Source organism: Loxodonta africana, chromosome 18 (genome assembly GCF_030014295.1).
Source record: "Loxodonta africana isolate mLoxAfr1 chromosome 18, mLoxAfr1.hap2, whole genome shotgun sequence".
In the NCBI taxonomy this organism is placed as follows: Eukaryota; Metazoa; Chordata; class Mammalia; order Proboscidea; family Elephantidae; genus Loxodonta; species Loxodonta africana.
Window position 1 is genome coordinate 24,483,903 of NC_087359.1, and position 16,436 is coordinate 24,500,338.

Here is a 16,436-nt window from a genome sequence, read left to right on the forward strand (position 1 = left end):
TAGTTCAGTTGTTGTTGTTAGTCGCTGTCCAGTCAGCTGTGACTCACGGTGACCTTATGTATACTGGAACAAAAGGTTGCCCCATCCTTCGTCATCTTCATGATTGTGGATACGTTTGAGCCTATTCATTTACTTACTGTTTCACCCTGAGCATCCAAGCAGGAGGAAGAAGGGGTAAGGAGGTGAGAATCGGGTTGGAGCTGCCTGAGGGTAGGTGCAGGTTGATGTTACCTGGGAGCTGGGTGAGAGGAAAGATGAGGAGGTGACAGCCACATAGTGGAAGCACTTAGACAAGCCAGGAGGGACAGCAGTGGGGGTGTGGGGATCAAGTAAAAGAGGGAAGTGAGATGGTACTGGAGATCCTACCTCATGAAAGCTGGGGCTTGTTTTTCCTGTGCGCCTATAGGGCCTAATTCTGAATGAAAAATGCCCTGAAACATTGGCCACAACCAGTCAACACAGCAACCCCATGTATGTCAGAGTAGAACTGTGCCCCATACGGTTTTCAACGGGCGATTGTTCGGAAGTGGATCACCACCCCTTTCTTCTGAGATGTCTCTGGGTGAACTCAAACCCCCAGCCTTTTGGTTAGCAGTCAAGTGCACTAACTGTTTGCACTACCCATACATCCCAGACTTCCCAGCGGCTCTGATGTCAAATATCCTAAGCCCTGGTGTGTAGTGGTTAAGTGCTACGGCTGCTAACCAAAAGGTTGGCAGTTCGAATCCACCAGGCACTCCTTGGAAACTCTGTGGGGCAGTTCTACTCTGTCCTATAGGGTTGCTATGAGTCGGAATCAACTCGTTGGCAATGGGTTTGGGTTTTTGGTTTTTAAGCCACCATTCATCCTCTTGCCCAAGACGCTGACAGTGTTGGATTTTACCTGAACCCTGTCATCCTAGGAAACAGTAATGCTTAAAGAAATCCCCTACCCTTTGTGTTCAAGAAAACAGCTGACTGCAAAAAACCTCCCTTCCCGTATAACTTAGATAAGGTTCACCGAGGTCCCCTTGTTTATCTATGACAAGGTCAGACACAGACCCCTCCAAATTCCCAATCCTTGCCTAGTAAATGAGTAACCAAATTGTTTGCCCCCACGGATCAGTCAGAAACAGTGTTTGTTAACCAAACTTCTGTTAAGCTTTTCTCCTTCCTCCCAGTCCCTGAACTTTGGCCCCCTCCTCAGCCTGAGCCAATATCCCACCCCTCTGGAAGGACCCCTCGTAGAGAATGGGTTGACCTCAGCAGAAACCGTTCGGATTTACTCCCCCATCATGTCACCCTTTCACCCCACCTCTCCACACCTGGGCATTTTCTAGCCTCACTTACTCTCAGGCTCGATTAAAGAAAAATCCCTTTTCCCGTACCCTGATACCTTGCACATCTCTCTGTTATGACAGATCCCTCGCCCTATTGGAATAGTCTGTTTCCCCTTTCCTTTCTGAATAATCTTCTCCTTATCAAAGACTGGACTGGGTTTTTATCTGACAACGCTCTTCCTTCTCAGCCCCTGTGTCCCCTATTCAGGTTCAACGTGCTGTCCCAGACTCCCTAAGGAGCAGAGGATTGGCTACTCCGTGACCAGGAGCCCAGGCTCTCTGCGCTTCCTTTTCTGCCTATTCTAGCTTCGCCTTCTGCTTAAAAGACCCAATTCAAGTATGAGCCTTCAGCACTGATGGTGGGTAAACACCCAAATACAAAGTCCAAGAAATCTTAGGGTGGGGCGCCTTCCATGCCCAAACCCAGAATAGAGTTCAAGAAGGAACAAGGTTAAGTTCCTGAGCGGTGCAAATGGTTAGTGCACTCAGCAGCTAACCAAAAGATGGGAGGTTCAAGATCACCCAAAGGCACCTCAGAGGAAAGGTTGGGAGATCTACTTCTGAAAAATCGGCCATTGAAAACCCTAAGGAGCACAGTTCTACTGGCTGTGAGTCGGGGCTGACTTGCTGGCAACTGGTTTTACTGGTAGTCATTGTGGACGTGAATTCTCACTGAGGATATTGCCGTGAGTAGGAATTGACCCGAAGGCAACTGGTTGCTGGTTTACACATACTTACATTTTATATCAATAAGTATAGGTCTACATATATCAATACATAGAAGTTTAAGAGCAGGAAGCCACACTCTAGGGATACCTGGTACTTTTGACAAACAGATCGAGGTGGGGGGAGGGGTCAGAGGTGGGGGCGGTGCTCCTAGAGGAGAAAGAACCACAGAGCCGGAGGCCCTTTTGGCTGACACTCAGAGAACCTTGGAAGAATGGGCATGCCGAATCCTATAGAAATCAGCAGGCCTGAGGATTACCTCCCGTAAAGTTAAAAACCAACAGGACTCACGTAGCTTTCAGCTTAGTAACTAATCCATAGACCTGCAAACTCTTCACCTTTTTCACATGATAAGGAGATTGTTAGCTGGTTTGTCTGTCTTTTAACTGATTAATTAACTGGCAGATGACCACCTCAGAGTGGACGTTAAAGGTCCTACGTCCCAGCCCACCACTATGGCTTCCTCTCAGAACGCTCCTTGGTTGGAGGCCCTCAAGGCACGAGTGGACTGTTGTCCCAGCCTTGAAGCACTCTACAGTCACAAGGGACAGGGCCTTGGACCCCCTTGAAACTCCAGAGAGCTGGGAAATACTCAACGCTCCAGATTGGAGAAGGGCTTTTCACATCAGCAATGTGGAAAAAACCCTATTTCTCAGAAAGTCCTGAAAAACCATTAAGATTGCAATCTCTGAAGCCTTAAGGAGCTGCTCCCAAGATGAAGGCCTTCAGCAGGTTTTATTATCAAGAAATAAATGACTGGATCTGCCAACCTGGCTACCTCTGCTCTCCCCTCTAGAAAATTCCAATGCGACGGAGGGAGGGGAAGGTGCGGATGGAGTAGGGGGATCCTTGCACACTTAAGAGCTGGTATGATCATGGTTATCCATGAGTGGAGTCCATTTTTAATTCTGCACAAGCAGACAGCCACATGGCCTGCTTTTTTTTTTTTTTTTTTTTTTGCCCATTTAGGCCAAAAGGCTGTAAAAAATACCAGGCAGCGGTATGAGGGGTCAGGACAGGGCGTGAGGTGGAGGAGGGGAGTGCCTGCCTGTGTGTGAGGACTTGTACCCAAGGTGAGTACACACAGTTGGGGAGTTGTCCGTTGTTTCACAATCTCCACGACCCTGACCTGACAGAGGTTGCAAACCAGCAGCCCTCCCACCTATGTGATTTGTTAGAGACCCACTGTGGTCTGGTGTTGCTTCTTGTTATTCTTAATTTGCAGTAGTTGCGAACGTTGGAAGACCAGGAGGCTTCGCAGAAGAGCCAGGTATCCTGTCTGTCTTGTAAAATGGCAAAAATCTGACCACACCAGGCTCACAGTCCCACGTAGCAATAAGCAGCTAGAACTAGGTAGTGGCTGCTCCTTTAGATGGGGGATGTGCTCTCAAGTTCACCACAGGCCGCACCACTCCCTAAGGCCTTACACTCAGCCTGCTTCCCAGTGTAAGGTTACCTACCTGGGCCTTGTAGTGCTGGAATTTGAAACCTTTTGTGACAGACTGAATAATGGCCCCCTAATTTTTTTTTAAGAGTCTGTAGTGGTTAAGAGCTACAGCTGCTAACCAAAAGGTCAGCAGTTCGAATCCACCAGGCGCTCCTTGGAAACCGTAGGGGGCAGTTCTACTCTGTCCTATAGGGTCGCTATGAGTTGGAATCGACTCGACGGCAATGGGTAAGAGTCTGTGAATGTTACTTTATATGGCAAAAGGGACCTTGCAGATGTGATTAAGCTAGGGACCTTGCAATAGAAAGGGAATCACAAGTGTCCTTGTAAGAGGGAGCTTTGGCTACAGAAGAGGAGAAAGCAAATATGAAAAAAGAAGTAGAGATTGAAGTGTTGCAACCATAAACCACAGGATGCCGACAGCAGCCACCAGAAGCTGGAAGAAGCACTGGAGCCTCCAGAAGGAACCGGACTGCCAACACCTTGGTTTTAGCTCCATAAGACTCATTTTAGACTTCTGACCTCCAGAACTGTAGGAGAATAAATTCCTGTTGTTTTAGATACTACAGCACAGTCAGAACAGGGATATTGTTCAGCTCCCATGAACTCCGGAACATGTCGTAGAGCTTCTAACTCAGGCCTGGAGATTTCAGGGGAAACTGTTTTTCAGTTTTATTTACAGGGGACACACAGGTACCCATCTCTTTGTTGAGCAACGAAACCTGCAGTATCTTTGGGAGTGCTGAGGCCAGGGGACACTGTGGGTGCTGGGGGTGGGGGCAACACTTGAGGTCTTTACCTGGCATGCTGGATGAACTGGGTGGCTTTCTCAGCATACTTCTGTGCCAGACTGCTCAAGTTCACCGGCTGCTCAACAATGGTGAGGTTCTCGTACAGAGGAAGCGCCACGTCCACGTAACATGCCCTCTCAGGATTCCTGGGTGGAAAGCGCACACGGTAGCCTATTCATTTCCACACCCTAAGTAGTCATAAGTCGAAGCAAAATGTTTTAATGCAGCAATGCACATAAAAACAAAACTCTCAACAGCATGGCCCAAATGCTTTTGCCAATCTGCCATTTCCTCCAAGAGTAAAACCAATATAATACACCAGGTCATTACACGAAAATTGTCCTTATGCAAAATGGAGGATGACCAGATCAGATCACAAAATGGAGGATGACTACATCATTACATAGCTTCCAAATTACATCATTACATAGCTGCCAAACCACTGGGGATCATGACCCAGCCAAGCTGACACATAACCTTCACCATCACAGCCAGCATTACTCTCGCCTCGTACCCTGGCATTCATTACTGCCAGACATACATTGTTAATGTGCAAAATAGTCGGATAGTAGATTTTTTACTATTGTCATAAATGTGAGATGTTGGATAACAAGAAGGTCGATAAGTGAGGGGTAGGTGTAGTTCCTTCTATTCCTTTTGAATAGGGGTTGATGCTCTTTGGACAAGCCACACATTACATAAAGCTGCCATAACCATTCCTCACAAAGACTCTTGGGAGCTGGGGACATTATTACTCCCATTTTGCAGGGAGAGAAGCTGAGGTCTAAACAGGCTAAATTCATCAAGCAGAGTCTACCAGCCAATCAGTGAACCTGTCTCTGGCGTTTTCCACTGCTCTGCCTAAATGAGGGCCTCTATCTATGATGAAAGGAGCCCTGGTGGCACAATGGTTAAGTGCTCAGCCACTAACCAAAAAGGTTCATGGTCTGAACCCACCCAGCAGGTATGCAAGAGAAAGACTTGACAACCTGCTTCTGTAAAGATTGAGCCCAAAAAACCCTATGGGGCAGTTCTACTCTGCCCTATGGGGTCGCTATGAGTCAGAATCACTCAACAGCAACAGATTTGGTTTTCAACGGGTTGGCTCATGTATGTCATACCTCGTTAGGGCCAGAGGGTACCAGATATAATGACAGGTTTGGCCCCCAGCCACAGCCCGTAGAGAAGGCAGTGGGAGCCTCTCACACTGTACTGAGCACTTGAATCACCTGGGCATGTTGTTCAAATGCAGGTCCTCAGGGGTGGGGCCTGAGACTCAGCATCTCAGACAAGCCCCCTGGGGACACCCACGCTACTGAGGAGAAGACTTTAGAGAATATGGACTCTGGACTTAAAGAAGCCTGGATTGGAATCTCCGTTCCTCTTACCAGTTCCAGAAGGAGCCTCAGTGGCACAATGGTTAAGCACTCGGCTGCTAACCAAAAGGTTGGTGGTTTGAACCCACTCAGCAGCTCTGTGGTAGAAAGACCTGGCAATCGACTTCCGTAGAGATTACAGCCTAGGAAACCCTATGGGGCAGTTCTTCTTGTCACATGAGGTTACCGTGACTCGGAATCAGCTTGATGACACTTAACAAGACCAGTTCCGGTGTAACCTGGGCAGGGTAAGCTTTCTTACCTGTGAAATCAGGATAAATACCTGCCTCACTCAGTGGCTGTGTGGATTACAGTTAGTACACAGCCTGCCTAAACAATAACAATTTCTCAATAAACAGCCATTATTATAGCCATTATTTTGTTATTAACGAGCCAGCTGAGACTCATCTTCCCCAAGTGCTTCTGATACCTGAGAGCTTACAAATAACAGCAGTACACTTTCTGTACAAGAGGAGCACACGTCTGCACTGCTTTGTGACTTGAACGAGGTTGATTATCTTTTTCTGATAATAAATGCATTGCATGCTCGTTATAGAATATTTGGAAAATATGACGCAAAATCAGAAACTGAAAGCCCCGTAGTCCCACCACTAGACAGAATCATTGTTCACATTTTGACATATTCCCTTTTAGTCTCTCTCGATAGGACTATAACCTTATGGTAGAAATATAGCTAAGACTGTAGTGTTGATAGCTTGTTTCCTGCTTTTTTCACTAGAGCCAGAATGCTCCTTAGATGTATGGTGAGACTACATCTCGCATATGTGGACATGTTATCAGGAGGGACCGGTCCCTGGAGAAGGACATCACGCTTGATAAAGTAGAGGGTCAGCAAAAGAGAAGACCCTCAGCAAGATGGACTGACACAGTGGCTGCGACAATGGGCTCAAGCGTAACAATGATCCCGAGGATGGTTCAGGACCGGGCAGTGTCTTCTTCTGTTGTACGCGGGGTTGCTATGAGTCGGAACCGACTCGAGGGCACCTAACAACAACAATATTATAGCAGGAGCATTTGCCCACTTCACTGACTATGTTTTAAAAACATCCCGTTTAATGCCTGCATGGCATTCCAACACCAGAATGCCGGTCGACTTGTCCAGCGGAGGGTGAGGCTGGCAGGCAGCCCTGGGCAATTTTTCTGTATCCTTCCTTATGTCCACAGTCTGAGCCAGGTGAGTGGGCCAGGAGCAAAGCCAACAGGCAGAGGAGGAGAGGGGCCCACTGGTGTGAGGCCTTGGCAGCACTAGGCTCCCCTCAGCTGAGCTGAACAGACCAAGGGACATGGAAGATTCCAGCAGAAGAATTTCACTGGCCTCATCTTTGCCGTAAGTTTTCTTGCACTCAGTGCTAATAGTGCATTTAAATCTGCACCGAACGCACACCTATCTTGCATTCTGTCTTAATTGTTGCCTGCTAGGCTTTCTCACTTACTCCTGCTAGACCAGCCCCTTAGGACCTCAGCTTGTTCTGGAGCCCATAGCAAATGCCTTAAATAAACCAAAAAAAAGAAACACAAACCAGTTGCAGTCGAGTCGACTCCAACTCATGGCAACCGCACGTGTGTCAGAGCAGAACTGTGCTCCACAGGGTTTTCAATGGCTGATTTTATAGATCACCAGGCCTTTCTTCCGAGGTGCCTCTGGGTGGAGTCAAACCTCCAACCTTTCAGTTAGCAGCCAAGTGTGTTAACTCTTTGCACCACAATAGTATTTATTACCTTGATGGTCCACTCTGCTGTGGACAGGCTGGACAAGGAGGGTGGTTATATCCCGGGGTATCAGTACAGCCCATATCATTGCTGTATGGGATTCCAAAGTAGTAATCGAAACCTAGAAGAAGAGCAACTGGTTAGCACCCCTACTTGGCTGCTGCTGTTCTATGTGCCGGCATTCTTACACCCATGACAGAAGTTTCATTTCCTCTAATTTAATACTGCAGGGTTACGGAGTATGCAATTAAAAGAGGATTAGATTAACATTTCTTTGTGGCATGTAAAGAAAAGCACGTTGCTGGGTTCTCTGGCTGTGAGACTAGATTGGCCAAACATCTCGTGACCAGAGCTAACCCACACTGGGAGGAAGTGGAGAGAATTATTACTGAACACATAACATTCCCAGCGTAACGACTAACACATCCAGTAAGTATCTGGTGCAGATCTACAACATGCATGACACTTGAACGGATACAAATAAATAAGTCCTGTCCTCAAGAGGCTTCCCATCTGAAGGAGAAAGAAGATATGTAGATTAAGCTATGAGATTAATAGGTAAGCCAATAAGACAGAGCAGATGTGACTCGCAGATGCTGGGGATGGGACAGCGTCCGGGCAGGAATCTTGAAATGCTTCTTAAAGGAAATGGCATTTCAGTGTGGGCTCAGAGGTTGGCAGGATTTGGGTTTAGGGTGATGGGGTAGAGGCAGGGGAAGAAAGGATGTGAGTGCTAAGTTGAGACCTGAATATGTTAAACTTCTTCTGAGACCCTCCCTCATCCCATCTCTTCCCCAACCCAAGGTGGTATCTCAAGGATATAGCTACATATGCAAACAGAATGCAATGCACAAATGCTCTAGAAAAGGGAAACCTCCCCCAGTTACCCAGGTAACTGATTCCATTCTCTTGATTTCCCTAGATGGAGATACAACATCCACCCTTCTCTCAGTTTGTGGTACTGTGTTGGCTCTTGTATTGCTGTGATACTGGACTATGCCATCGGTATTTCAAATACCAGCAGGGTCACCCATGGTGGGCAGGTTTCAGTGGAGCTTCCAGATTAAGGCAGCTAGGAAGAAAGGCCTGGCAATCTACTTCTGAAAATCAGCCAGCGAAAATCCTATGGATCACAACAGAACACTGTCCAATATAGTGCTGGAAGACGAGCCCCCTTAGGCTGGAAGGCTTTTTCCATAAAAAGCTAGAAAGTGAATATTTTAGGTTTCACAGGCCAGATGGTCTCTGTTGAGGCTACTCAGCTCTGCCACGGTAGTGCAAAGGCAGCCACAAGGCAACATAAATAAATGAGTCTGGCTGTGTTCCAATAAAACTTTATTTATAAAAACGGATGGTGGACTGCATGTGGGCTGTGGTGGCCACAGTTTGCTAACCTCTGCTCTATGCTATAGATGTCCTCAGATCCCAGTGTTAGGAAGAGGCCTCATTGTACTTGCTGATCTGACAAACAATGAAGGGCAGCAGGATGGGTCTGGATATATAGAAGGGATACGTGATTGGGTTTGGCATCATCCAGGGAGGGGTTATAGGGACAGCCATGAGGCTGACGGGGCACCAAGCGGTACTCCATGCAGAGGGGACAAGAGGCAGGAGGGAAGAGGAGTGAACTAACTGGGAGCCAGGAATCAAGGAACCACAGTGTACCTGAATGCCTGAGTCAGAGCCTTTAGGGACTGTCTGGTACAGCAACAGCAAATGTCAGTGGTTACTCTCTCTTTCCATTCCCACAATGTTGTTCTTAGGTGCCGTCAAGCCAGTTCCAGCTCAGAGCGACCCCATGTACAACAGAACAAATGCTGCCCAGTCCTGCACCATCCCCACAATTGTTGCTATGTTTAAGCCTATTGTTGCAGCCACTGTGTTAATCCATCTCACTGAGGGTCTTCCACTTTATCGCTGACCGTCTATTTTACCAAGCTCTCACAGTAGACATCATGAATCCATCATGGCACCACTTCCTGCTAGGGGGGACCCTGTCTCATCACTCCTTCTAGCAAATGGCTCCAGAAGCACATGCACTCAAGACATTGCCACCCTGACACAGTCGAAGCCCTCACTTGTCAAGTGTGAAAACTAGATACCAGGAAGGAAAAGTAAGTTCCTGGAATAGTTAGTGGGAAATTCCCCCATCTGCCATTTTTAGAAAGCTCAAAGGGGAGCCCTGGGCATCTCAAATGCGCCCAAGTGATCTTGCAAACGGGGAAATCCTAATTTAGGAAGAAAGTACCCCAAGGACCAAAGCAGTTGCCCTCAAGCCAATCCTAACTTGTGTCAGTGCTCCATGGGGTCTTTAATGGCTGATTTTTTGGAACTGGATCGCCAGGCCTTTCTTCTGAAGCACCTCATGGTGGATTCTGACCTCCAACCTTTTGGTCAGCAGCCAAGCACGTTAACCGTTTGTACCACCCAGGGATCCCCCCAAGGGGCAGGATTGCTTAAACATTCATGAAGTTCTTCTACATGGAGATTTTTATTTTCTATCTCCCGGGTAACAAATCCCCAAAAGAATTCTTACCACGAAAGTTGGGGTGATAAGAGCCATGGTGCCCAAGATGCCATTTGCCTGTAGAAAAACAAGAGAGAGACGTTCAGAGGAATCCCAGTGGGGGCACGCAGAGCCTCTGGGGAGCTGATTAAACACTCAGTTCTCCACCGGCTTTGCCCTTTACCAAGTACAAGCACAGAGAGCTCACAAATGTGGCGAGAGAGCCACGTCCTGCTTTCTGGGACTGAGAGGGAGGCCACTGGGAGACTGCAAGCAAGTAAGGACGACTCGGGGCCCAAGCAGGAATGCCAGCATGCAGAGGGGAAGGCAGGCTGTTGGCAGCGACCACAACCACCACCACCAGGAAAGCCAGTTGCCCTAGAGTTGACTCCAACCCAGAGCAACCCCATGCGTGCCGGAGTGGAACTGTGCTCTATAGGGTTTCCAATAGCTAGATTTTTTTGGAAGCAGATTGCCAGGCCTTTCTTCCAAGGTGCCTCTGGGCAGACTCAAACCTCCAACCTTTCAGTTAGCAATGGAGTGCATTAGTCATTTGCACCACCCACGGACTCCAAAAACCTGTTGCCACCAAGTCAGCCCCAACTCATGGTGACCCTACGTGTGTCAGAGTAGAACTGTGCTCCAAAGGGTTTTCAATGGCTGATTTTTCGGAAGTCGGCTGCCACGCCCATTACACCCTCCTCTCCGCATTCTTGTAGGGAAAGTGGGGGGCCTGCAAAGGCCCCAGGCAGCCCCGGGTGCTTGAACATTTCCCTGCGCTGTCTGGGAGGTGCTCAGTTCCCGGTCGGTGTTGTCAGCTTCTTCCCTGGCCAGCGTCCTCCACCTGCAGAGGCTGCCCCAGAGAACGCCTTCCTGCTACAGTTCACGTGCTGAGACATCACCAGGCCAGCAAATAAGGAAGCCCAGCCCCACTGCCGTTGGTTGTTCTGGAAATGGGTTTGGTTCGGGGAGAATAATTGGACACCGTGGGAAGAGCTCTGACGACGCTGGAACTCTTTGACTAGCTAAATAGGCTCTGAGGAGAATACCCCAGGGAAATCACCCACAAGGCAAGGAGGAAAGGAAAAGAACATTGAACTAAGACCTAAATAGTGGTGGCATTAAACAAACACTAAACAGGAACCGGAGTATGGCCGAGCAGATAATTTTGCGTGGCCTCAATAAAAACAGTACAAAGCTCTCTTCTAAAGACAAATGCATATAGCAAAAATTAACAAACGGTGAATTTTGGCAGAAGGCACGTAGGTGTCCATTATTCTCTTTTTGGAGCTGCTCTGTAGGTTTGAAAAAAATGCAATATGAAAGTTGAGGGGGAAAAAGACAAGTGAATGGACTGAGCACTACATGGAAATATAAAATCACCAGAGGGAAGTAGAGGCACGCCAACTATGTAGATATGCACAAACACTGACCAAGATTAGATGCAAAGTGTGAGTATAGGTTTTTTATTTTCCCTAAGTGTGTCCTTTAGTTCATAATTTCAACACCTGGAAGTGATTAAACATCCAGGACCTTCAGAAGATGTATCGAGTAGTGAGAGGTATAGGAATGGTAGCTAAACTCTTGGCCTGTAACCAGCTGCTTCTTGGTGTTGTTAGGTACCATCAAGTCAACTCCAACTCATGGCGACCTTATCATAACAGAACAAAACGCTGCTGGTCCTGTGCCATCTTCATGATTGTTTGAGTACGTGTGAGCCCACTGTTGTGTGTGTCAAGCCAACTCATTGAGGCTTTCCCACGTTTTCACTGACCTCCACTTCACTAAACACGATGTCCTTTTCTAGGGATCAGTCTTCCCTAATGATGTGTCCAAAGTAAGCGAGTCTAAGTCTCTCCATTTCTATTTGTAAAGGGACATTCTCATTGTATTTCTTCTAAGGCTGATTTGATTATTCTCTTGGCAGTCCATGATATGTTCAATATTCTAGGAAAAAAGGCCTGGAGATCTACTTCTGAAAATTAGCCACTGAAAACCCTGTGGATCAGTTGCTTACTTGGGGCTTAAAGGAGTGAAGGGGGAGGGGCAAATGAGATCAAATCCAGCTCAAGAAGAATCCAGCTCCCCACTGGGGCATAAGGTGTTAGACAGCTCTGAGGTTAAACCCAGCGAGCTGTAAGTAGTAAGTGAAGTGATTTGTGCACTGTGTCTCGTGAGGACGCTCCACTCATACTGGGAGCTTCACAAATGGTCATGGCCAATGCTGATACTATTAACATTACTAACCCCAGGGTATGGGGAGAAAGGTATCTCAAAAGGAAAGTAGAATTGGACCTTAATTGGCTCCTCCCCCTGCCAGCTGGGGCTCAACCCTGGGACAATGAGTACCACACTCTGTCTGACCTTCTGTAAAAGTATGTTATGGAGGGCGGGGGTGGTTCAGTGGTAGAATTCTCGCCTTCCACGCACAAGACCTGGGTCAGATTCTCAGCCAGGACACCTCATGTGCAGCCACCACCCTCCTGTCCGTGGAGGCCTGCATGTTGCTATGATTCTGATCAAGTTTCAGCAGAGCTTCCAAACTAAGACAGACCAGGAAGAAAGGCCTGGAGGTCTACTTCCAAAAATCAACCAGTGAAAATCCTATGGATCACGATGGTCTGATCCCCAACCAATCATCAGGACGGTGCAGGAACAGGTAGCATTTTGTTCTATTGTGCAGCCCTGTTATGAGTCAGGGGCTGAGGTGACTGCAGCTAACAACATCAACAAAATATGTTAGGTTCCTTGACACAGCAGAGGAAGGACCAATCTCAGAAGGCCAGCCCTTGTTCTGGGTAAAGCAGCCTCCTACAGGTGAACTTGGGAAGCCCTGGGCACCAATAACACACCCACAGGGACTGTCCCTGTCCCCTGTTCACTCTGTTCCTCTGCACACTCTCCCTTGCCACTTCATGTGTGGGGGAGGGAGCAGGAATCCCAAGGGACTCAGTCTTTGGGAGGAAAAATAACAAGCACAGGCAGCTGGAGGATGCTGCTGGGGCTGCAGCATTTTAGTAGTCTCAGAGGTGAGACAGGCAGCAAGGCTGTGCAGGTAAAAGCCAGATAGACCTGTCTAGATCCAGCCTTTACCAGCTCCTGGCTAGGTAACTTGGAACAAGTCTCTTCACCTGTCCGAAAATCAGTTTTCTCAACTATAAAATGGGAGAAATAATACTAGTAATACCAACCATCTTAGACAGCACGCATCCCCATGCCCTGGTGTAAACACTTAACTCAATGTTGAGTAACACACACACACACACACACACTTTGCTGGCGAGTCGATTCTGACTCAATGTGGCCCCATAGGGCAGAGTAGAGCAGCCCCCATAGACTTTCCAAGGATTGCTTGGTGGATTCGAACTGCTGACCTTTCGGTTAACAGTCGCAGCTCTTAACGACTACGCCACCAGCCTAAAAAACTGAAAAAGGGAAAGACATTGAACAATCTGGCTGATTGCCTACCCTACACCCATGTCGCCATCTATCCTGCTACTAGAGCTTAGTTTTGCTTGGGGAGGGAGGTGGGGGGGTGGGGGTGAAGGATCAACGTGTCTAAGCCCAAGTCAACCATTCTAATCCTGTCCCTAATTTCTGTCTTTCTTGTCGCTAGGGATGGCCACGTGACCCAGCTCCAGCCAATCAGACGTAAGTACAAGTTCCGGAGGCCAAGGGAGTGTCTGAAAAGATTTGCTTTCCTGCTCAAAGGGGACAAACGAGGCTGGCACCACCTCTCTCTTCTTCCTCCCTTAAACCCAACCGCAGTGGATGGCACTGCAGCTGCTGAACTGAGCCATGAAGCAACAAGCCTGAGGACAAAAGCCAGCACGCTAAGGATGGCAGGGCAGAGGGACAGAAAACCGCTGGCTCTAACTGACTTCTTTGAGTAGTGGAGCTACAGGAAGCCAAAGCTGGCCTCTAAGCTTGGTATACCGTGAGAAAACAGCTCCGTGTATGTTTCCATCCGTTACGTCGTCTTGTCAGTTTCCTGCAGCTGAAAGCACTCCTAATTTATATAGCGAGAGGTGAAAAGAAGAAAGCAGGCACGAACAGAATGGCCGCAGCAAGTCGAGCCTATGCTAACCAGCAGCCACCAGAGTAAACACAGCTGGAAGATGGGGGTTCAGGCTGCAGGACCCGTGTTACCTATCATGCCGGTGATGTATCCAGCCTGTTGCAGCACCTCTGCCAAGGTGGTCTCGTTGAGCGGAAGGCCCCCCACAGACGTGACTGCAAAGTTGTGGGTGACCCCATTGCGAAGACCAAGCCGGCCCGTGAGCAGAGAGGCGCGGGAGGGCGAGCAGGTGGAAGCGGCTGCGTGGAAATCCACAAACCTGCGTGGGAAGGAAACCACCTGATCAGGACCCCCACAAACCACAAAAGGCAATCAAAGAGAAGGCGCAATTCCCACTCAATTCCTGGGAATCTGGGAAGGGGAGGGGGCAGTGGGAGGGAAGGGAGGGGTGGCGAGGGGAGGGGAAGGAAGGAGTCTTGTCTCAAAAAAGGGAGGGAGCAATGGTTTCCCTGAGCACATTCACAAAAAGTGGCACCTTTCTAACATTTAAAGAGAATACGCTGGCATGAAATCTGCAAGAATAGGGAGTGTTAGGATTTGCTGTGTCGTGAAGAGATGTGCGCAGTCCCTGGTTGGTGCGAACATGCTGGCCTGCTAACCGAAACGATGGTCAAGTCTACTCGGAGGAGCCTAAGAGGAAAGGCCTGGTGATCTATTTCCAAAAAATCAGCCGTTGAAAACCCTGTGGAGCACAGTTCTCCTCTGACCCAGGCAGGGTGGCCATGTGTTGGCGTTGACTCGACAGCCCCTGGTTACAGATATGAAGAGGCACGGGGGGATCAGGAAACCACGCCTGTAGGGAGAAGATGGAAGAGGGGCAGCTCCGTTCCCACCCACAGAGCCGCTGCCGCCCCTGCCTCGGGTGGGCCCACCGCTTGCGTGAAAGCCTTCTGGCTAGGCCATAACCCTGAACCTGGAAGATGGCAGCCTCCCAATGCCCTCTGACAAGGACGCTGAAGAGGCCAGGCCACCTCCTTGCTCAAGAGCTAATGATCCTGTGGGAAGAGCACCTTTGCTCACTGCCTGAACCTCAGACAGAGGACAGCCTGGGGCACGAAAATGGGGAAGCACACACAGATCCCTGTTTCTCTGCAAAGGCAACTCTGGCGAAAGACATGGGGCAGCGCTGAATGGAAACGTGATTGTTTAAAATGGATTCCTCCAGGAAGTCACTTACAAAGCCTCTCTCTGGCCTCCAGGACCACCTATAAACGAAACTCCTTTGAATCTCTAATGCTTTCAGGCTCCAAGGCAATGCCCCAGTCTGCTTACAGCAAACAGGGCCTAGAGCCCGTGCCCTTCACCATGATTTTGGTGTCTCCAGAGGTGATGGCCCTGGGCAGGCACTGAGGTCTGCAAAATGATACAATGGGGTCCACTCTTTTCTTGTTTTTCTTCTTTTCTCATATTAAGCAAGTTTAGAGATTGCCTTAGTTCTCTAATGCTGCTGTAACAGAAATATCACAAGGAGGTGGCTTTAACAAACAGAAATTTATTTTCTTACAGTTTAGGAAGCTAGAAGTCTGAATTCAGGGCACCAGCTCTAGGAGAAGGCTTTCTCTCTGTCAGCTCTGGGGGAATGTCCTTGTCTCTTTTTAGTTTTGGCTCCTGGGTGATCTTCATGTGGCTTGGCATCTCTCTTCCCCGATTTCTGCTTGCTAGCATGAGTCTAATCTCTTATATCTCAAAAGAGATTGACTCAAGATACAGCCTATACTAATCCTGTCTCATTAACATAACAAAGACAATCCATTCTCAAATGGGATTATAACCACAAGCATAGAGGTTAGGATTTACAACACACATTTGCGGGGGGGGGGGGGGGAGCACAATTCATTCCATAACAGAAATTACAAGAGAAAATTCTGTTTTAAAATTTGCAAACTTAGAGGAAAATGCCCAAAGAGATCCTCTCAGTAAGCAGCAAAGGCCTACTGGGCCAGGTGTCAGCTGTTCTAGAGGTCTTCAGTGAGAAAGTTAGTTATTTATAACTGAGGAGGGCGTTCACTGTTTTACTCATTTATTCTAAAAATGCAGTAGCCATGGACAGATGCTGTGATAGATTTGAATGAAGCAAAGAAACAGTCATTGTCCTTTATGAATGTACCATGAATGAATGAAAGTCCTATGAGGTAAGTTCCAGTTTACTATTAAGAGTTACAACCATTTATTTAGCACATACTTTTCTGGTGGCACAGTGGTTAAGTGTTCAGATGCTAACAAAAAGTTTGGCAGCTCAAATCCAGCAGATGCTCCTTGGAAACCCAGTGGGGCAACTCTGCTTTGTCCCATAGGGTCACTATGAGTCAGAATTGACTCGGTGGCAATGGGTGTGGTCTTTTTTGTTTGGTTGTTTGTTTATGCGCACTCCCACATGTCTGTTGGGTTGTTGTACTGTGGTGGCTTAAGTGTAGCTGTGATACTGGAAGCTATACCACTGATATTTCAAATACCAGCAGGGT

The 16,436-nt window shown here is 48.1% G+C and overlaps 1 protein-coding gene across 3 annotated transcripts in view; it reads right to left on the bottom strand.

Annotated features, from left to right (window-relative positions):
- The window catches only part of ARSG (arylsulfatase G), a 133,475-nt gene that overhangs the window by 43,822 nt on the left and 73,217 nt on the right, over nucleotides 1-16,436 (bottom strand). For all 3 annotated transcript variants that reach the window (XM_023556957.2, XM_003417205.4, XM_064270835.1), the window contains exons 3-6: nucleotides 14,046-14,233; nucleotides 9,927-9,974; nucleotides 7,400-7,511; nucleotides 4,292-4,429 (exon numbers count right to left, since the gene is read on the bottom strand). In XM_023556957.2, coding sequence (XP_023412725.1) covers nucleotides 4,292-4,429; nucleotides 7,400-7,511; nucleotides 9,927-9,974; nucleotides 14,046-14,233 — 486 coding nt within the window. The remainder of the gene's footprint in view (nucleotides 1-4,291; nucleotides 4,430-7,399; nucleotides 7,512-9,926; nucleotides 9,975-14,045; nucleotides 14,234-16,436) is intronic.